The 21,591-nt window shown below is 34.2% G+C and overlaps 2 protein-coding genes across 2 annotated transcripts in view; both read left to right on the top strand.

Annotated features, from left to right (window-relative positions):
* LOC108906196 (dedicator of cytokinesis protein 9) overlaps positions 1-17,030 on the top strand; it is a 22,496-nt gene extending 5,466 nt beyond the window's left edge. Inside the window, exons 7-19 of the mRNA XM_018709402.2 lie at positions 379-569; positions 632-885; positions 4,255-4,584; positions 4,639-5,205; positions 7,491-7,637; positions 7,701-8,349; positions 10,427-10,924; positions 11,181-11,447; positions 12,268-12,549; positions 12,627-12,835; positions 13,079-13,841; positions 13,897-14,188; positions 16,796-17,030. Of these exons, the coding sequence (XP_018564918.1) occupies positions 379-569; positions 632-885; positions 4,255-4,584; positions 4,639-5,205; positions 7,491-7,637; positions 7,701-8,349; positions 10,427-10,924; positions 11,181-11,447; positions 12,268-12,549; positions 12,627-12,835; positions 13,079-13,841; positions 13,897-14,188; positions 16,796-17,030 (4,684 nt within the window). The remainder of the gene's footprint in view (positions 1-378; positions 570-631; positions 886-4,254; positions 4,585-4,638; positions 5,206-7,490; positions 7,638-7,700; positions 8,350-10,426; positions 10,925-11,180; positions 11,448-12,267; positions 12,550-12,626; positions 12,836-13,078; positions 13,842-13,896; positions 14,189-16,795) is intronic.
* Positions 17,031-19,793: 2,763 nt separating this feature from the next.
* Positions 19,794-20,990, top strand: LOC108906193 (protein CWC15 homolog). The gene is made up of 2 exons (XM_018709398.1): positions 19,794-19,990; positions 20,049-20,990. The coding sequence occupies exons 1-2, from the start codon at positions 19,860-19,862 to the stop codon at positions 20,563-20,565; spliced, it is 648 nt and encodes a 215-aa protein (XP_018564914.1). The 5' UTR covers positions 19,794-19,859; the 3' UTR covers positions 20,566-20,990.
* The last annotated feature ends 601 nt before the right edge of the window (positions 20,991-21,591 follow it).

Raw genomic sequence — 21,591 nt, 5'->3', positions numbered from 1 at the left:
CTTTTTGAAAAAATTTCGTAGCTCAAAAACTCGCGGAATTATGATGAAAATAAAATGGTCATCTCATTTTTTCGGAGAAAAAATCGACAATAAATCTATGGCTGAACCATAAAAATAGAAACTAAGCGTAATTGAAATAGGCTATACATTTTAATAAACACCAATCAACTCGGTGAATTTCACATACTCTTTTTTCGAAATCGGTATATATATTATAACTTTTTTAGTAATATCGATTCTATGATGGTTTCAGTTAGTGACGTCATTAAAAAGGTGTCTTTGTAACATCCTAGAACATAATTTCATGCCTATGAAGGGAACAATAATAAAAGTGTTTAATTTTAATAAAATACCTCATTTTCTCTCTTCTATTTTCAGATTGTACAGTAACGAATTGGACTCGACGTCTGATTTCCACGCTCTCTACAGGCAGGAACCGAACAAAATAACAGACGAGGAAATGCTGAAGCTGCTCTCTGATTACAGGAAACCCGATAAATTTAATAAATTCACTGTGATTCCAGGATCCTTAGAAATTAAGGTGTCTGCCATTAACGATCTTCCAGCCAGTAAGCCCCCTAAGAAACTAGTTCCAACCTAATATCATATTTTTTTTTTTTGTAATTTTCAGACTGCTTATCTACTTCTTTAGCGCCGCTGAAACCGTTTCCTTTACCTCCAACGAACGAACCGACAGTAGAAGTAACGGAATTCGAGGGGGTGTCGGAAAAAGACGTTAACCCGTACACGACGTTCGTCAACCACCTCTACGTGTACCCGCTTAGCCTCAATTACGACACCCAGAAGACTTTCACCAGGGCCAGGAATATCGCGTGCGTCGTGGAGGTGCGGGATTCCGATAACGAAGAAGCGAGAGGGTTGCAAGTAAGTTAACGCGTACAGAGGTATTCGTACAACATTCTGTCACCCTTATCTTTTTTTTAACTTTCAAATATATGTATTTTCGGTAATGACGCAGAAATTTCGCCACTCTCGTTTCGTCGAAGTAATGTGGTCGTCATATCACATCAGGTGGATTGAGGGTGGTGGTAGGTGGTAGTTCACCTAATCTAGGTCAGTGTCGGAGGTCATTCACAAACTAAACACGGTGCTTAAAAAAATAGGAAGAAATATTTTTCATTAAAAATTGGAAATGATTTTAAAAAATATATAAAATCTATCAGATCAGTGAGAATTCTTATTTATTTTTAGACCAGTGCTTAAGCCTCAAAAATGGTAAAAAGTGAAAAAAAATTATAGTAGGATGAAACCCATTGGAAAAGGAAGAGAATATAACAGAAATGAAAAGAAAAATATTTTACGGGTGATCTGAAGTCGGGAAGGAGAAGGGGGTGAGTTTTTAAGGGTAAAAAACGGTTTATCTTGATTTCCGGAAAAACTACAAGTCTTATGGAAAAAGTTAAATGGCAAAGTTGTAGGTAATAAAAAGATCTACAACTTTTGTATTTACACTTTTTTCACATAACCTCAAAATTTATGTGAAAAATTCAAATAACCAAGTTTTTGGTTTTTTATTTTTATCTTTTACAAAAGAAAAATTTTTTCACGAAATTTGGTGAAAACTTATCTATTTATGTCCCAAACACGCTGTAATTTTTTTGATTTGAAATATTTATTTTTTCACCTTATTTTTACTTAATATCGAAAAAGCACCATAATTTAGCCGAAAGTAGAGATTTCAACGAAGAAAAAGCCCACCGACGTTTTTAAAAAAGCAGATATTTTGACGTGAGAATTTTCAATTGAAAATTAGTGTGCTTCTTCGATATTAAGTAAAAATAAGGTGAAAAAATAAATATTTCAAATCAAAAAAATTACAGCGTGTTTGGGACATAAATAGGTAAGTTTTCACCAAATTTTCTGAAAAAAATTTTTCTTTTGTAAAAGAAAAATAAAAAACCAAAAACTTGGTTATTTGAATTTTTCACATAAATTTTGAGGTTATGTGAAAAAAGTGCAAATACAAAAGTTGTAGATCCTTTTATTACCTACAACTTTGTTATTTAACTTTTTTCCATAAGACTTGTAGTTTTTCTGGAAATCAAGGGAAACCGTTTTTTACACTTAAAAACTCACCCCCTACCCCTTCCCGACCTCAGATCGCTCGTAAATTATTTTTCCTTTCATTTCTGTTATATTCCCTTTCTTTTCCAATGGGTTTCATCCAACTATAATTTTTTTTGGTTTCAAAAATTATCGACCCTGGTCTATTTTTATTGTGTACATTTTGTAAAACAGTAAAAATTATTATTTTAAAACGTAAATTGATTTTATGTTACTTATTAGTGTACGCAAAAAACTTGAATTTGAAAAGTGAAATTTGTCCAAGGAAAACCGCAAGAACGCCAAAAGTTAACAAACATCTCGCAGTTTCGGCACCTTGCCACCTTCCGAACGACAAGGTATGCGCTCCTCGCTCTCTAATGCACATCACACCGCTTAATCTTTCAAAACCATTTCCGGCAGAAAGGCAAAAAAATATAATGGGGATGGAATGTCATATGAATACCCCTAGCTCAGTATATGACGGTTTTTACGTCCGAATTCTTGACATGTGCACCGATTGACGTGAAATTTTAACAGTAAGTAGAAAATTACCCAAGAAACAAAAGTTACATAGTGCCGATGTGTGCTTTCACCCTGGGGGTGAATGCCACCCCTTCTCGGGGTCAAAAAATGCTCTATAAGTAATGTTTTTTCCAAAAATTTATATTTTCAGAGTTATTTGCGATTGAAAATGTTTTCATCTAAAAAGTGCATGTTTTTCAACTTTTTTGATAAATAACTCGAAAATCTTGCGATTTATCGAAAAACTCATATAGCAAAAATAAATCTTTTAAAATAACGAATCGATAAATTTTTTGTTGATTACCGTAGATGTAATAATAACCGAGTTATCACACTCTAAAGGTGATTGTTTATTTTTCAGAAAGTAAAATCGAACCTTTTACCGTAAAATAATGGCGAAAGAACTAATTTTTCGAAGAAAATGAATATAACCTTTTTTAAAGAGCTTGGAAAGGCCTTTAAAATGCTTTTTGAAAAAATTTCGTAGTTCAAAAACTCGCGGAATTATGATGAAAATAAGATGGTCATCTCATTTTTTCGGAGAAAAAATCGACAATAAAATCTGGCTGAACCATAAAAATAGAAACTACGCGTAATCCATGTACAGTTGACTCTATTTAGGTACTAATAATAGGCACTGCAAGTTTGACTGATTTAGAATGCCTAATTTAAAATAAAAGTTTGAAATAATGAAAAAAAAAAATTAATTTTTATAAAAATTTACTTAAAAAATTAAACAAGATACGTGAAAAATGCAAGAGTTCAAAATTAAAGGTCTTTTTTTATAATATTTTTGCTCTCTCAATTTTTCTGTAGAGCAAAAATTGACTGAGATATTACGATTTTTAGTTTGCGTGTAAGGACCATTTTCTTTGAACCCTTAAAACCTAAAAATCTCGGAAACAAACAGTTCAAGACTCTTCAACTATAAAGGTTGATTTGTAGCTCTTGCAATTCCCTGCAAATTGCTTTGTGGAGCGATGAAAAATATTAAAAATTAAAAAAGTTATCGCGAAAAAACGAATTGTACTTTTCAGTGAAAATTGTCGGATTGTGTAAATGGCTTAATTTCCGATAGTTTCCGAGGCGTAATACACACTAATTACATGGAGTTTCAAGTTTTAAGTAATCTCGTAGAATTTAGTAATGTATCGTTGAGTGTTTTGAAGCAGGTAAATATTCTTCAATTCCTCATTAAGGGTTGTTTTTAAGGGTTGAAACGTTGCAATAAATCATGTATTATTTCATAAATGGTAAAAAATATTCAATTCTTCATTATTGCTCCGTCAAAACATTTCAGAGCCGCGAAAACTAATTTTTGTTTTTTTTTTCCTCAAAAGGGTGGATTTTAAGGGTTGAAATGTTGCTACAAATCAAAAATTATTATTCAAAACATAAAAGAATGCTTATTCTATTGACGTAACACTTAAATATATGGTTTTTACATTTTTTGCAAAAAGAGGTAGTTTTCACCCCCTAAAAACAATAAGCACACATTGTGGATATGTTACTTTTGTAAAAGAGGGTGAAATGAGCGTACTCACCAATTTTCATGAAAATCGGTGCGGGTGTTAATAATTCGAAGGTAATACCCTATTTTTGCCATTGCATACTGGACCACCGTGCACGTTTTTAATTACAAGCAACGTAACCTTTCGATTTCAGTGCATCTACGGCCGTCCCGGCCAACCCCCGTTAGTTTCTCAGGTATCTTGTGCCGTTCTGCACCACAACGCCATCCCCATGTGGTACGAGGAAGTAAAGATAAGGTTACCGACAAATATACTCTACTCGCACCACTTACTTTTTACATTTTACCACATATCCTGTGATATTACCAAGAAGAGGGAGAACGGGATAGAGAACTGTGTCGGGTACGCATGGTTGCCCCTGCTCCAGAAAGGAAAACTCAACGTAGAAACTCAGGTCATACCGGTCGCCTCCCATTTGCCTCCCGGGTACCTTTCCATACACCCCTTCGGCCTCGGCAGAGGGGTAAGTACGAATCCATTATCTCAACTCAACCATTAGTTTAATTCCCCATTTTAGAACGCGGGACCAGAAATAAATTGGGTGGACGGTCAGAAGCCGATCTTCACCATAGCTTTCAACTTAGCGTCGACAATAAACACGAAAGACCAGCACTTGTTCAACTTGTTCATGCACGCAGAGAGGCTGTTGGATCCCAAACCGTCGGCCGTACCTTCCGAGGGCGAGACTTGCAAGATTCTCAAAGCGCTACATGCCATTCACTTGACCACGTTGATAACGTTCCTGCCGACTCTCTTCAACCAGCTCTTCACTTTGTTAGTAGTGACGTCCAGCGAAGAGATAGGGCTGAACATAATACGAGTGCTCATAAATCTAGTGAATATGGTGTACGACGCCAACAGGAGGGATATTTTGCAGTCCTACGTTAAATACGTTTTCGTCTCGCCTGACAGTAAGAAGAACGTCACTGTCCACGAGGAGATGTGCAAGCACCTGCCCGTTATTCTGCACCCGAACAACACCGACTTTTTGGTCGTGAACAAATTTATGCATCATTCCGATTTCTTCTTCGATGTTATCATAAAGGGGATGGCGCAGCATCTTCTGTCTTCTGGAAGGATAAAGGTGAGTTAATTCTGTACAAAAATGTGTCCCCGGGAGTTTTACGTAGTGTATTTCGTGTTTGAATTAAGAAATTTGAGATCGAACTCAAAAATTTGAGTTTGAACTTGAAATTTCGAGTTTGATTTTCGGTTTGAACAGGAAATTCTGATTTTGAATTGAAAAAATGAACTGAAAAAAAATTGACAAAAAAAACAAAATTTAAAATGTAAACAATAGATTTTGAGTTTGAATTCGAATTTTTGAATTTGAAATTTCCAGTTCGAACAGGAAATTTCAAGTTTGAGTTCAAAATTTGAAAATTTAACTCAAAATTTTGAGTACAATCTTGGAATATAAAACTTGAAGCGGAAATCCTAGTTTGACCTCAAAATTTTCAGTTTGAAACATTAAATATATGGTTTCAACTCGAAATTTTGAATTTATACCAAATTGCAACTTTGAACTCTAATTTTGACAGGAAATTTTTTGTTTGAATTAGCAAATTTGAGATTGAACTTGGAATTTTGAATACAACCACAAAGTTTCGAATTTGAACATGAAATTCGAGTTTGAAATTTTAATTTTGAATTAAAAAATCAAAATTTACAATTTAAACAGAAGATTTTGAGTTTGAATTCGAATTTTTGAGACAAAATTTTGTATTTGAACTTTATTGAAATTTCCAGTTCGAACAAGAAATTTTAAGTTTGGGTTCGAAGTTTGAAAATTGAACTCAAAATTTTGAGTACAATCTTGAAATACGAAACTTGAAACGGAAATCCCAATTTGACCTCAAAATTTTCAGTTTGAAACATTGAATTTCTAGTTTCAACTCGAAATTTTGAATTTATACAAAATTGCAGTTTTGAATATCGATTTGGACAAGAAATTTTGAGTTTGAATTAGACAATTTGAGATTGAACTTGGAATTTTGAATACAATCGCATAGTTTCGAATTTGAACATGAAATTCGAGTTTGAAATTTTAATTTTGAATTAAAAAATCACAAAATTTAAAATCTAAACAGAAGATTTTGAGTTTGAATTCAAACTTTTGAGACAGAATTTTGTATTTGAACTTGAAATTTCCAGTTCGAACAAGAAATTATAAGTGAATTAGAAATTTGAAAAATGAACTCAAAATTTTGAGTACAATCTTGAAATACGAAACTTGAAGCGGAAATCCCAGTTTGACCTCAAAATTTTCAGTTTGAAACATTAAATTTCTAGTTTCAACTCGAAATTTTGAATTTAGAAAATTGCAATTTTGAATTCCGAATTGGACAGGAAATTTTGAGTTTGAATTAGACAATTTGAGATTGAACTTGGAATTTTAAATACAATCGTAAAATTTTGAATTTGAACTTGAAATTTCGAGTTCGAACAGGAAATTTTGATTTTGACTTCAAAATTTGAAAATTGAATTCAAAATTTTGAGTATAATTTTGAAATATAAAACTTGAACCGGAAATCCTAGTTTGACCTCAAAAGTTTCAGTTTGAAATATTAAATTTTTGTTTCAATCAAAATTTTGAATCTATAGGAAATTGCAAGTTTGTATTCCAATTTGGGCAGGAAATTTTGAGTTTGAATTAGACAATTTGAGATTGAACTTGTAATTTTGAATACAATCACAAAATTTCGGACTTGAACATGAAATTTGTTTTGAATTAAAATAACAAAATTTTAAATTTAGACAGATTTTGAGTTTGAATTCAAATTTTTGGGATAGAAAACTGAATTTGAACTTGAAATTTCCAGTTCGAACAGGAAATTTTGATTTTGAGTTCGAAATTTGAAAATTGAACTCAAAATTTTGAGTACAATCTTGAAATACAAAACTTGAAATGGAAATCTTAGTTTGACCTCAAAATTTTCAGTTTGAAACATTAAATTTCTAGTTTCAGCTCTAGATTTTCAATTAATACAAAATTGCAAGTTTAAACTTCGCTTTGGAGAGCAAATTTTGAGTTTGAATTAAAAAATTTGAGATTGAATTTAGAATTTTGAATATAATCGCAAAATTTCGAATTCAAATGTTGAAATTTTATGTTTGAAATTGAAATTTGTGAGTTTGGCCTTGAAATTATGCTAAATTTCTAGTCTGAAGTTGAAAGTTGAAATCTAACAAAAAATTTCAAATTCGAAAAAAAAATTTCTTGCTTGACATCAAAATTTTTGAATTTAATTAAACTTGAAATTTGACAAGCAAAAAAAATAATATATGGTCTTTCTATGCTTTTTTTATTAGTCTAAAAATGCAAATAAGTAAAAGTTGTAAGACGTGCACTTGTTCTAATTTTGTAGATGCACCGACATGAACGCTTTTCCTCGGAATATTTGAACAGGATAGAAAATTTGTTGCAAGTACTTACACCTTACATTCTAAACAAATACAAGGAAATACCACTCGAAACGAAAGAACTAAACAAAAGTTTGGCTTATTTTTTAAAGGTAATACAATTTTAAATGATAGCCTTACGCCAGAGACTATTTTCGATGTATTTTTTTTTTTAGAAATGTTTATCTTTAATCGACCGCGGCTTCGTCTTCAAACTCATCAACAACTATATGGACAAGTTCAACCCGGGCGATCCGAGACTGCTGCAGGAGTACAAATTTAGCTTCCTGGAGATCATCTGCAGCCACGAACACTACATTTCTCTCAATTTACCCATACAACATACCAAGCTCAGCCCTAGGAACAAATCGCCCGACAGTTTCCAGGAATTCACCCTGTCCGAGGAGTTCTGCAAGCACCACTTCATCGTCGGTTTACTCTTACAGGAAATAAAGACGTCGCTGAACGAGGTGACGCACATCAGAAAAATCGCCTTGAACACCCTCAAGAACCTCATAGCCAAGCACGAGATGGACGACAGGTACCAGAGCAAGGGTCAGATGCATCGCATATCGCTGATCTACCTTCCCTGGTTGAGTATCGTTTTGGAGAATTTAAACCGGTTGGACGTCAAAGGGGGGAACGAAGACGAAGGCAATGACAGTATTATTAACAGGATCTCCTCGAGCAGTTCTTACTTGTTCGGGAAGAGTTCTACCGCCAGTGATTGCACGCCGAGAAGCCACAGATTTACCTTGCACATAGACAAGGACAGCCCGATGCACATCAGGAACTCCGCCTTCTTCGAGGCCATCGCGGGACAGTGTAAGTACCGAATTGAATTGGATTTGCTGGAGATTTCAAGTTTGAATTACAAGTTTTAAATTTAAAACACTCATTTCCAGTTTAAATTTGCATTTGAAGAGGAAAGTCGTGTTTTAATTCAAAATTTTGAGATTGAACTTGAAATTTTGAATTAAAACTCAAAATTTCCTGATCAAATTAATGTTCAAACATGAAATTTTGAAATCAAATTCAAAATTTGAGTTCAAAGTTGAAATTTAATGATGCAAACTCAAAATTTCCTGATCAAATTAATGTTCAAACATGCAATTTCGAAATCAAATTCAAAATTTTGAGATTGAACTTGAAATTTTGGGTTTGAATCAAATTTCAACTCAAATTTTGAATTTGATTTCGAAATTTCATGTTTGAACAATAATTTGATCAGGATATTTTGGGAACTCAAACTCAAAATTTCCTGATCAAATTAATGTTCAAACATGAAATTTTGAAATCAAATTCAAAATTTGAGTTGAAAGTTGAAATTTAATGATGCAAACTCAAAATTTTCTGATCAAATTAATGTTCATACATGCAATTTCGAAATCAAATTCAAAATTTTGAGATTGAACTTGAAATTTTGGGTTTGAATCAAATTTCAACTCAAATTTTGAATTTGATTTCGCAATTTCATGTTTGAACATTAATTTGATCAGGAAATTTTGAAAACTCAAACTAAAAATTTCCTGATCAAATTAATGTTCAAACATGAAATTTCGAAATCAAATTCAAAATTTTGAGATTGAACTTGAAATTTTGGGTTTGAATCAAATTTCAACTCAAATTTTGAATTTGATTTTGAAATTTCATGTTTAAACGTTGATTTGATCAGGAAATTTTGAGTTTGAATTAAAACTTTTAAAGTTTAGAAAGGAAATTTGAAGTTTGACATTGAAATGTTGAGTTTGTCTCAAAATTTCGACTTTGCAACATTAATTGCTAATTTCAACTCGAAAATTTGAACTTCAATCTGAAATGGAAATTTTTATCTGAATTAAAAATTCTAAATTTTGAATTTCAGGTTGAAATTTCCTGTTTGAATACTAAATTTTGAGATTGAATTTGAAATTTTCAATGTGAACACGAAATTTTGAGTTTGAGTCATTAAATTTCAAATTTCAACTGAAATTTACAATTTGACTTCGAAATTTCATATTTCAACATTAATTTGATCAGGAAATGTTGAGTTTGAATTCAAAATTTTAAAGTTTAAAAAGGAAATTTCAAATTGACCTTGAAATTTTGAGTTTGCCTCAAAATTTTGACTTCAAAACATCAAATTGCTAGTTTCAACTCGAAAATTTGAACATCAATTTGAAATTGAAATCTTAGTTTGGATTAAAAATTGCAAATTTTGAATTTCAGCTTCAAATTTCCAGTTTGAATACTAAATTTTAACATTTAATTTGAAATTTTAAATGTGAACACGAAATTTTGGGTTTGAATCATTAAATTTCAAAATTCAACCCAAATTTTGAATTTGACTTCGAATTTTCATATTTCAACATTAATTTGATCAGGAAATTTTCAGTTTGAATTCAAAATTTTAAAGTTTAAAAAGGAAATTTCAAGTTCACCTTGAAATTTTGAGTTTGTCTCGAAATTTCAACTTTGAAACATTAAATTGCCAGTTTCAACTCAAAAATTTGAACTTCAATTTGAAATGAAAATTTTAGTCAGAATTAAAAATTTTAAATTTTGAAATTTTCAATGTGAACACGAAATTTATAGTTTAAAGATAAAATTTCAAGTTTGAATTATTTAAAGTTAATGTTTATCATTTTTAAACTCAAAATTAAATGTGAAATTTTCACTTTGAAAATAAAGTTGTAAGTTTGAATTGTTTTTAAAGTTTCAACTCAAATTTTGAGTGTAACCTTAAAATTTCTAGTTTAACCTTTAATTTGAACAGAAAATTTCGAGACTGATTCAAAATTTTGGGATTTAATTCAAAATTTTAAGTTTAAATAGGAAATTTTTGCATTGACCTTGAAATTTTGTGTTTAAACTCGAAATCGTGTTGGCATAGCCAGAAATAAAATTTTTTTTTATTTTACAGCTCTCGTCAACGGCAATTCCCTGAGCATAGAGTCGGACATCTCCACGATGTCCGGCGATGCACAATCCACGATATCCCAAGACACCACCATAGTGAGAGACGAGAGTCTGAGAAACGACGACTCAAAATCTCACACGAGGACGACCTCCCACATCCAGCGATACGACAAACTCCAACCCCAGGAGGTCAAAGATGTGCTCCTAATCTTCCTGTTTGTCGTCAAGTACCTGAACGAGGAACAGTTGCTGATGTGGTGGCAAAACTACAGTGAGACGGACGTCGTTAACTTTTTCAGCGTATTGGAGATGTGCCTCTACTGCTTCAAATATTCCGGGAAGAGGAACGTCAGCGTGGTGAAGACTTCCGAAGGGGAGAATCTGAGGACCAAGTCGAAAAAGGCGCATACACTGCCCGCCAGAATGAATCCTTCGGAGATTAACCACGAGAATAGCAGCACTTTGGTTATTCACACCAATAGGGAGAATTTAGTCAGTTCAGGTGAGAAAATGTGGCGTAATTATATTATATTTTGTGAACATAAAATAATGATATATACTCCAGTCGAATTAGATCATAAGACCTGAAAACTTGAAAAAATTCAGTGTTATAAACAAATTGTCCCAAGGTCAGGCAAAAGCCGCTCGCCAATTCACTCTTTTTGCATTTAATAGACATCAACAAACAAAATTAATTATCAAATATCTGGGGCAACAATTTCACGGTAAATCGAATCAGCCTTCATGTTTTTTTTTAGAAAACGAGGTGCACAAGAAACAGCAGGCCATCCTGGAGCAACACCTGGCGTCCGAGATAGGCCTGATTACCCTGGACTGCATGGGCTTGTACTGTATGCACTTCCGAAAAAATCTACTCAGCGCCGATGGGGAGAACGAGGTTATGAAGAAAATTTTTGACATTTATTTGAGTTTTATTCAAATCGGACAGAGCGAAAAGTTATTCAAGCACGTTTTCGCCGCCTTGAGGGCCTTTATTAATAACTATTCTTCAGTTTTGTTCCAAGGTAAGTAATTACAGGATACAGGAAAAAGTCATAATCTTTCCATGTGTGAACGATATGCTGCCGCTGCACTTTGTCAACATTCCCTATAAATTAGAAATGTGTCTACAAGTATATTGTTTTTAAAAATGTATGCGATTGTTTCAAAATGCAGAGAACAAAAAACTGTCACCAAGGAAAATGCTATTTATCGCACGCATTAGATTTTTACGTGTCAAAATTTAGTTCGGTAAATAAAGACACATAAAAATTAGGAAAAATTCCGTAGAATCGAATGAACTACTTTACCCCAGCTGAATGTTAGGGCTTTATTTTCAAAATGGTGTCCATAGTTGGCAAACGTAGAAAAAAATGTTTTAGAATCTTAGAATTTTTTACAACAAAAATTTTGAGCCGAGCCCGATGTCAATTGATAAAAAATGTATTAGTTATTGCAAAAAAAATTGCTAAAAATTGCATTTTTATAAAACTTCTATATCTTTAAAATGAAAAAACTTAACTTTTAGAATATGTAGTCCTTGGCAAGTAGAATAAGTGCATTTTTATAAAATTGCAAAGTATTTGATAGTTTTTCCAAAAATTGAGTTATTTTGTAGGTAATTGATACAGAGATTCATAAACTAAACGCAGTGCTTTTAAAAAAAAATTATTTTTCATTATGTACAATACATATAAAATTTGGTGACTAAATTAACATTTTTTCATGATTTTACCAAATATCGTGTATTTTATGATTTCTACGTCCTGCTAAAAAAAATGCTCGTAACTTTATAAACACCGAAAAAATTTAGTTGGTGTCAAAAATATACTGATTTTTTTACAGGAAACGCCATATTATGCGGTAGACTGTGCTACGAACTCCTCAAGTGCTGCAACAGCAGGTTGGCCACGATCCGGCAGGAATCCTGCGCGATCCTCTACCTGTTGATGCGGAGCAACTTCGAATTCACCAGTCGGAAGGGCCTGACGAGGGTGCACCTCCAGGTCATCATATCCGTTTCGCAGATGCTGGGGAACATAGTGGGACTGAACAACGCGAGATTCCAAGAGAGCCTGTCCTTAATCAACAGCTACGCGTCCAGCGATAAAGTCATGAAGGGAACGGGTAATAACGTCAATCTTTTTATTCGAGACGTTATACGATTGGAGGATGGTATTTATCCGTTTGTTTTTCACTTTTAGGATTTCCCGTCGAGGTGAAAGATTTGACGAAGCGCGTACGCACCGTCCTCATGGCGACCATCCAGATGAGGGAGCATCACCACGATCCGGAGATGCTCGTCGATTTACAACACAGCCTGGCCAATTCTTACGCTTCGACACCGGAACTGAGGCATACTTGGCTGGAAACGATGACTAGGAATCACGTGAGGGACGGGAACTATTCGGAGGTGAGTAAAAAATAAACGTTTGGGAACAGCAGTTGTTCGACGGAAATAATTATACCACTCGTAAAAACGCATATTTCACAAATACTAAATGCCATTTTATTAATTTTTAAGAGTATACGACTCTTTTACAATTTTTTTATAAATAATTTGCAAATTTAGAGAATTCAAAGCTATTCCTACTTTGAATTGAAACGATTGAAATATAACTTTCAGATTAGCATATTTCCACGTTTCGCTTTTCAGGCCGCCTGCTGCCAGCTGCACATAGCCGCCCTGATGGCCGAGTACCTGAAACTGAAAACGATCCAGTCCTGGGGCGCGGAATCCTTCGAAAAGATATCCTCCAACATCTCCAAGGACGAGAAGGGCCTGAAACTTGATGCCGGCGTCCAAGACATCCAATACACCGAATTCATCCTGCTGGAGCAGCTGGAGACGTGCGCGGAATTCCTCGATAAGGCCGAACGGTACGAGATCCTCGGCGAACTGTACAAACTCATCATACCGATCTACGAGAAGAAGAGGAACTACGAGATGTTGAGGAAGTCCTACCAGAACCTGGCCCAGAACTACGACAAGATCGTCGACTATAACAAGAGCGGGAAGAGACTGCTGGGGCGGTATTACCGGGTCGGTTTCTACGGACAGGCGTATTTCGAGGAGGACAGCGGTGTGGAGTACGTTTATAAGGAACCCAAAGTGACCTCCCTGAGCGAAATCTCCGAGAGGCTGTACAAGCAGTACTGCGACAAGTTCGGGCAGGACGTGGTGAAGATGATTCAGGATTCGACGCCGGTGAATCAGAAAGAGTTGGACCCGAAGCTCGCTTACATCCAAGTCACCCACGTCACTCCCTACTTCGAGAAGAGCGAATTGGAAGACAGACAGACGGAATTCGAGCAGAACCATGACATTAACTGCTTCATGTACGAGACTCCCTTCACAAAAGACGGCAAGGCCAGGGGGAACCCCGAGGAGCAGTGGAAGCGACGGACCATTTTAACGAGTAAATTAACTAACGACGGATGTTTAATAAATCACACAATTATTTTTTTTTCCAGCGGTTTACTCGTTCCCTTACGTGAAAAAGAGAATCGTAGTGGAATCCAGGAGGCGGACGGAGCTGAGTCCTATCGAGGTGGCGATAGACGAGATGCAGGTGAGGGTGGCAGAACTGGAGGACGTGGTGTTTACGCAGCCGACCGACGCGAAGAAGCTGCAGTTGAGGCTCCAGGGCAGCGTGTGCGTTCAGGTCAATGCGGGGCCTTTGGCGTACGCGTCGGTGTTTTTGGATCCGGCGCTCAGCAATATGTACCCGGAGGAGAAGGTGGAGGAACTGAAGGACATCTACAGGTAATGATAATGGATGGGGTTGTCGTTATGTGCGTTCCGATACTAATGGGAGTGTTTAAGGGTGTTAAAATATTTTAGACGTATCGCAAATATCTGGAAATATTTAACGTTCGGCGTCAAAATAGTGACAGATCAATCAAGCCGCAGATTTTACTAATAGACCGATCAAAATAACTCATTTAGAGGGGAAAAAAAAGAAAATTGTTACCTGGACTTTTATAGGTGGAAATGGTAAAGGGGCTTATGATAAACGAAAAAAAAATAAATGCGTGAGCAGGGGCGGCGGAGGGTTTATTTGGGGGGTTGAAAAGTTATGAAAAATTGTATCATTGGGATTTCTGGCAAAAGTTGACGTCAAACAAAAAAGTTTCTAGTACAAAAGTTGTAGATCATGCAAAAATCTACAACTTTTGTAGAGGTCACTTTTTAATATAACCTCAAAATTTCTGAGAAAAATGCAAAAAACAGGTTTTTTTTCTGATTTTTCGTTTTTTATTTTTCATTTCCGCAAAAATAATTTAATTTTGAGGAAACTTAGTGAAAGTATACCTTTCTCTGTCTTAAATAACCTCAAATTTTTTTAGATAAAAAAATCAAGAAGTTTCTGAGATATTCACTTTTTTCGGCCCGAAACACTTTTTTTTCAAAGAAAAATTCTACTTAAAAAAATCATCGTACAGAGTTCTGCGGGTAATCATTTTTTTCGTTTTGATATATACTCTTTGGTGAAATAAAAGAATTTGTAATAACAGTTCAAAAACATGCTCAAAAATGCAAAAAAGTAAAAAATTACTTGCAGCAATGAATTTTTCAGTAATTGTTGATAATTTGTTTAAATTAAAAAACATTCAAAAACTGATTACACCATTCAATTCTACGGAAAAAATTTAAAAAAAACTGTCATTTGACCCAAAGCTATTTTTATACAGTATTGCTATAAACATAAGTCGAATAGTAAATAAAGAAAATAAATAATAATTTTTTTCCCTAGGATCGATTAGTGTACTTATTTTTTTTAAAGTTTGATGAATTCATAGATATACAGTGAGTCCAAGATAAGGATGGGATAGCATTAGGATTTAGGAAACGGTAAAAGATACGAGGTGGCTCAGATTAGAAAAAAGTTGTGTTTTTTTATACCTAACAATATGCTGTTTAGAAAGTTTTAAAATTCAGGGTAGTTCCGGAGATATCCGAAAAAAAAGGAAATTTTGCAAAATTGTTTAATTTTTTCTGGCTTTATTTGGAAACGAATTTTAAAATAAATTACATATTTACAATGCCACTTTTTTCGCTCTATACAATGGCGTCAACATTTTTGCAAATCGACGTTTCGTCTTCGAGGGGCCATCATCGGGTTAATTTTTTTAAATACGTCGCTGCTATTTTTATGACAAAATCTAATCATTTTTAATTTCTCAAATCATCCTGAGATAATTTATCATTTGTGCATTTATAATTCAACTTGGATGTTTATAGCAATACTGTACAAAAATAAAGTTTTGAGTCAAACAATGAGACAGTTTTTTTTTTATTTTTTCCCGTAGAATTGAATGGTGTAATCAGTTTTTGAATGTTTTTTAATTTAAACAAATTATCAACAATAAATGAAAAATTCATTGTTGCAAGACATTTTTTATTTTTTTGCATTTTTGAGCATGTTTTTGAAATGTTATTACAGATTTTTTTATTTCACCAAAAAGTATGTCAAAACGAAAAAAATGATTACCGGCAGAACTCTGTACGATGATTTTTTTAAGTAGAATTTTTCTTTGAAAAAAAAGTGTTTCAGGCCGAAAAAAATGAATATCTCAGAAACTTCTTGACTTTTTTATCTAAAAAAATTTGAGGTTATTTAAGACAGAGAAAGGTATACTTTCGCCAAGTTTCGTCAAAATTAAATTATTTTTGCGGATATGAGAAATAAAAAACAAAAAATCAGAAAAAAACCTGTTTTTCGCATTTTCTGGAAATTTTGAGGTTATGTTAAAAGTGACCTCTACAAAAGTTGTAGATTTTTGCATGATCTACAACTTTTGTATTGGATACTTTTTTGTTTGACTTTCGCCAGAAATCCCAATAATACAATTTTTCATAACTTTTCTATTGATTGATTTGGGGGAATCAACCCTGCGCCGCCGCTGCTCACGCATTCATTTTTTTTGGTTTATTATAAGCCCTTTTACCATTTCCACTTATAAAAGTCCAGGTAAGAATTTTTTTTTTCTCCAAGTGTAAATTGGTTGGACTATAATTCTTCCACTGATTAAGTAATTTTTTGGAAATCCTGTGACAGTGCTTGTCATAAGCGTATAAGTGGGAAGGAGGATTATTATTTTCACGTTTTAAGTTCTCTCAATAAATGTTGGGTGTGTATGGATCCGTTCAAGATTAAAATTTAACGGAGGCACACGGAATTGCACCTTTGTGATAAAATTGTGTACCTTTCTATGAATTTACCATAACTTAGTTAAATCAGCAGCCCACGCTTTAATCGATATTTTTTAAAAACTTTAAAATCTCAAGAACGATCTTTATTATCGAAACGTACCTAACCACGCTTTCAGTTAAGAATTTCCAGTTTAAAACGCGACCTCACCATTTTAGGGAGTTCTTAAAGATCTGTTATTCGGCGCTGCAAATAAACGGCAAGTTGATCGCCCAGGACCAGCAGGAGTACCAGGAGGTGCTCCGGCAGAACTACAAGAAGCTGTGCTCCTCCCTGTCGAGCATCTTCGGGGAGTCCCTGTGGCCCCACGACGACACCGGCAGTTTCAAACGCAACAGCATGGCGCTGTTCAGCGCCGTGACGGGCGCCTCGCAGAACTCCAGCATGGCATAACCCGGCCAAGGGGAGGGGTATTAGGATCTGAAACGGTAGGACAAAAAAGTCAATTGACCTTGTAGATAGTGTCCGATTCGTCGCACTAGCCAATTTGAATTTGTATTTTTGTTTTGATATTTTAGAGGTCTGTTATGTAATTTATAAATTATATTTATTCATTTTCGACTCGGTATCCGTTAGGGAAGTCTTCTCATCTGGATGTTGTTATTGTAGTAGTTCAATTTATTACACGTGACGCAGTCTCGACTTTGGGTAAAGTTCTCTGTTTTACTTTGGTCAGATGACGCGGTTCGCGGAGGCGTGACATAAAAATTTGTTTCTTCTAAAATGGTGGACGTACTCGAGGAAGCCTTAATCTACGATACGACTTTTATACTTTTATAAATTCTCAAAATTCAAGACTGGCTCGGCTCAATTTTGTCCTAGGATATTTTTATTGTTACTACTGTCCGGACGCGCCGAGGGGAGGAGTGGTCGCCGATTGTCGTCGTTTACGGTTTTCAACTCATCGTTTTAAGTTTCCGGGACGGAAGGCGATTGAGAAAAAGTCGTTAGTTGTATGTCGCCGATATCCACTGCCATAGATCTGGAAACTACCCAGACAGTTGCCTCTGCAAAAATATTTAGAAATGCAGGGTGGTTCGCGTAAAAATCACCGGTCCGATGTGTTGGAAAGAGATTTTTTGGGTTTTTATAAATGGGGCTGAAGTCGAAAGACAAAGTCTCTAGATTGACAAGTATCCCAAGTTTATTTCGCACATTTAACATAATGTATACTTTGTAGGTTATATCTCATAGAGCAACCTACAGGAGTAGGTACAAAATAACGTTTTTTGACAGTAGGCATTGAATAGCAATGACATTTGACATATGACTTACTTTGTAGGTTTTATCTTACAGAGCGACCTACACCAGTAGGTACAAAGTAGTTATTTGTGCCAGTAGGCATTGGGAGGCAATTGTAGGTCACATCCACACTTGAAATACGAGATTGAATTTTTAGAAAGTTTTTATCAAATGTAAAACAAATTTTCTAGTCTTCTAATATAACGATCAAAAGTTAATATTTCAAAATGTCACAACAGTGACACTTGCCAAGTAACGATGTTGAGACAAAGCGCCATCTACAAACTATTTTGAAAATATTCCATTTGAAGTTCTAATTTGTGCCATCTAGCGATTCTACCAACTGACTTTCACAGAATCAAAAAATCTTTCCGTTTCCAAATATCGAGCCGTGAAGTTTTATTACGTGAATCGCCCCGAATACTTACCGAAATCGACATTTACTGGTGGCGGCAAGACACAAATCCTCTCGGTAGCTGCCTTACGGCATCATAACTTAGTACGATGTCAGGATTAAAGCCGTTCTATTTGCTTTTCGGTAGCAATAGCAAATTTTCTTTTTAACTGACTAGGTAATGAAAGTATTAGAAGTAGCAAATATTTTAAATTGATTGTATATCGAAGTAAATTGTTCTTACCGTGTATCCTTCAAAGTTTAATTTCGTTTAATTACTCGACGTAATCCTTTTGCACTGCTTTTCTAGATAGTAATTTATTGACGTAGTTAATCCTTATCATTGCCGCAGTTTTATGTTTGTGGCGATAATATCGGGAACTTGTATCGGGCACTTTAATTGGCCAAGAAATGACACGATATTCGTATTACTAGTGTTCGTAGATTATACGAAGTACCTAGTGGACTTGCTAATACTAGCAGTAAAATGCAAAAAAGTTCTTATCTATTTTTTTTACTCGAATCCGTACTGTGGACGTTCTTAAAGCGGGCAATACCTTATAATTTGTTATTTAGTGATTAAATATATTTTATTTTTTCATTTGTTTTAAGAAATAAAAATTTTTTTTTAAACGGGAGTAGTGCAGGAAGATTACGCGTTATTATTGAGATATGAATGTCCTAAATGTTGTGTGGGCTGTGAGACACTATGAAATAAAAATGAAATTTATGTAGTCATCGTTAGTCAAATTCTAGTTTTACATTTTAAGCTAATTCCATTAAATTATAATTTGCCAAATAAAGTCGTTTTATTAAGTTAATAATCAGTCGTGTTATATTTTTCCATTGTTTTACCTCATGACAGTTGATCGGTTGTATCGTTTATTTTATATTAAGGATGTATGTATTAACTGTATATTTTTGTATAATTCAATTATGCACTATGTAAGATTATTTGTACAACTGTGTTATTTAATTTTTACTTTATTGTATGAAAAAAATATATCGAGTATTTAATACCTGCAACGTTGTTTTTATTTCTTGTCCCTTTATCCAAACATTTGTTATTTTGATTACATTTTCATGTTTCATTTGTTTAAAATTGTGTTTCTAACTTAACATTAAACGGTACACGTTTACACACAAATATTGCAACTGCAAGTGACTTGTAACAAAATTAGTTATACCAGAATTCGATCTGTGGTTGCAGATTTCTGTTTACCAATTTCTATAAAGGACAATGTTTTGCTGCACCAACGCGAGATGGCCTCAGTGAATGCATGATCCGTCCGCCCTATCCAATAAATTCTCTTATTTATTTACTCTTATGGGTTGCACCCAGGTTGCCTACAAGTCGATCTGAAAGATGAAATATTTTTAAAAATTGTCAAGCAATGGTATACTAACCTACTTTGTAGGTTATATGCACAGAGAAACCTACGCCAACACATGACAAAATGTTAAAGTTTAAATTCTGGGAAAGCAAATTAAGTTTTTTGTTCTGTTCTGTTGGCAGCACTGTCTATGACGAAATGTCAAAATTCTATCAATTCCGTGTAGTTCGATATTTTGATAATTGAACAAAAATGACCACAGCGGCCCGTCCAACCTTCGAACCAGCCCGAGGGGGCCAAGGAAGAAACGAAAAAGACTTGAGTGCCATCTCCAGACAATATTCCAGCAGAGATTTGCCAGGGCACACGAAATTAAAATATAGGTTAGTTTCACGTTATATTTACGTTCCTGTTTTTTTTACAAACTGTTGTATCTTGTAGGGAACCAGGTCAAGGAACTGTCGACGAAACTAGAACCAGAGATTTCAGAAGGGAATTAGAAGAACGCGAGAGAGATAAAAGACCTGCAACCAGGACCGCAGACCATTACAAGAAGCTCAAGCTCGATCAAGTACCTGCTGCAAGTTTGGACGCGGATGATCCCCTGGACGAAGAAGACTCAGAATCCAGCGACGACGAGGACGACACCGAAGCTCTTCTAGCCGAATTAAATAAGATCAAGAAAGAACGAGCGATGGATCAAGCAAAAAAGGAAATCGAAAGACGACAAGAGGAAGAAAGGATAAGAATGGAAAATATCTTAAGCGGCAACCCGTTGCTTACACATTATTCGTCGGGGTCTGCGAAAAGTGACCATAAAGTTAAAAGGAGATGGGATGACGATGTTGTGTTTAAGAACTGTGCTAAATCGGAACCCGAGAAGAAGACCAATGTGTTTATTAATGATTCGTTGAGATCAGACTTTCATAAAAAATTTATGGAAAAGTATGTTAAGTGATTTTGTTTATTACTAGGATGTTAATTGTTCGATGAAAGGAGTTATAGAGTTATACGTTTCAATAAATATTTCCCGAGTTTCTAATAAAATAGTTTTTGTAAAGCCAACATCACATTCAGGTGAATTTTATATAAAAACCTTTCTCATGTGCAGTGTAAATAAAGGACTTCTTTTTGAAACTGCGATTGCGATAATTTGACGTGTAGGATCACACATTTGAAAAGTAAATAGATTTATGTTAAAAAATGTTTGGCAAAAGATACTAAATTTTATGTTTGGGTCCTGATTGCTTGTGCTAAGCATTTAAAAATGGAGAGCCAAGACGAGAATGAAATCAATTATTTCTTTAAAATTTAAAAATAGCTGGTTTCATATTGTAATTCCTAAAATTTTGGTTTTCATGTTTTTTTTAGCTTCTGTGAACATATTTTTGTCTATAAACTACATTATCATATGATTACTTTTTGTCAGATAATTTAGATAAATTCTACCAAATAAAAATATTTTATAGATTTCCTGTTTTTATTTTGGGATTCTCATTGCCGGTAATGTAATATTTTAAAAAGTATATTGCAAATATTCAAAGAATATAGTCTGGTTGAATTCGAAGGTCATGTAGTTCGGGTTTCTCTGGTAATAAATACCACAGATTAGTAAAAGCATTGTTTAGTTTATAATAGTAAAATAGATTTATAGATTGATAACTCTTTACTTCCCGCCAAGTCGCGTTACAGCGGCGCCTCTTTTGGTATCTATTAGAGAATAGAAATAGAGCTCTTTCCATGCAGTTTCCTTAATTATTATTCTATGATATGTGGTTTCTGAGTGTGTCGTTTGCCACACCAGCTATAGATGGCGTACTCTGCCGCTACTGATGACAAAAAATAGAATAAAATCCTCTTACTCATATGTGTATACTCTTAAAAGTTATACACATAATATGAGTAAATTTAGTATTTAGTGACTGATATGGCTATACATAATTATATGTAACTATTCGTTTGACTTATATGTACATGTTTTTCT

Source organism: Anoplophora glabripennis, unplaced genomic scaffold (genome assembly GCF_000390285.2).
Source record: "Anoplophora glabripennis isolate ALB-LARVAE unplaced genomic scaffold, Agla_2.0 scaffold379, whole genome shotgun sequence".
Taxonomy (NCBI): Eukaryota; Metazoa; Arthropoda; class Insecta; order Coleoptera; family Cerambycidae; genus Anoplophora; species Anoplophora glabripennis.
Note: the sequence above shows the minus strand (reverse complement) of the source record. Positions and strands in the feature narration are given on the sequence as shown.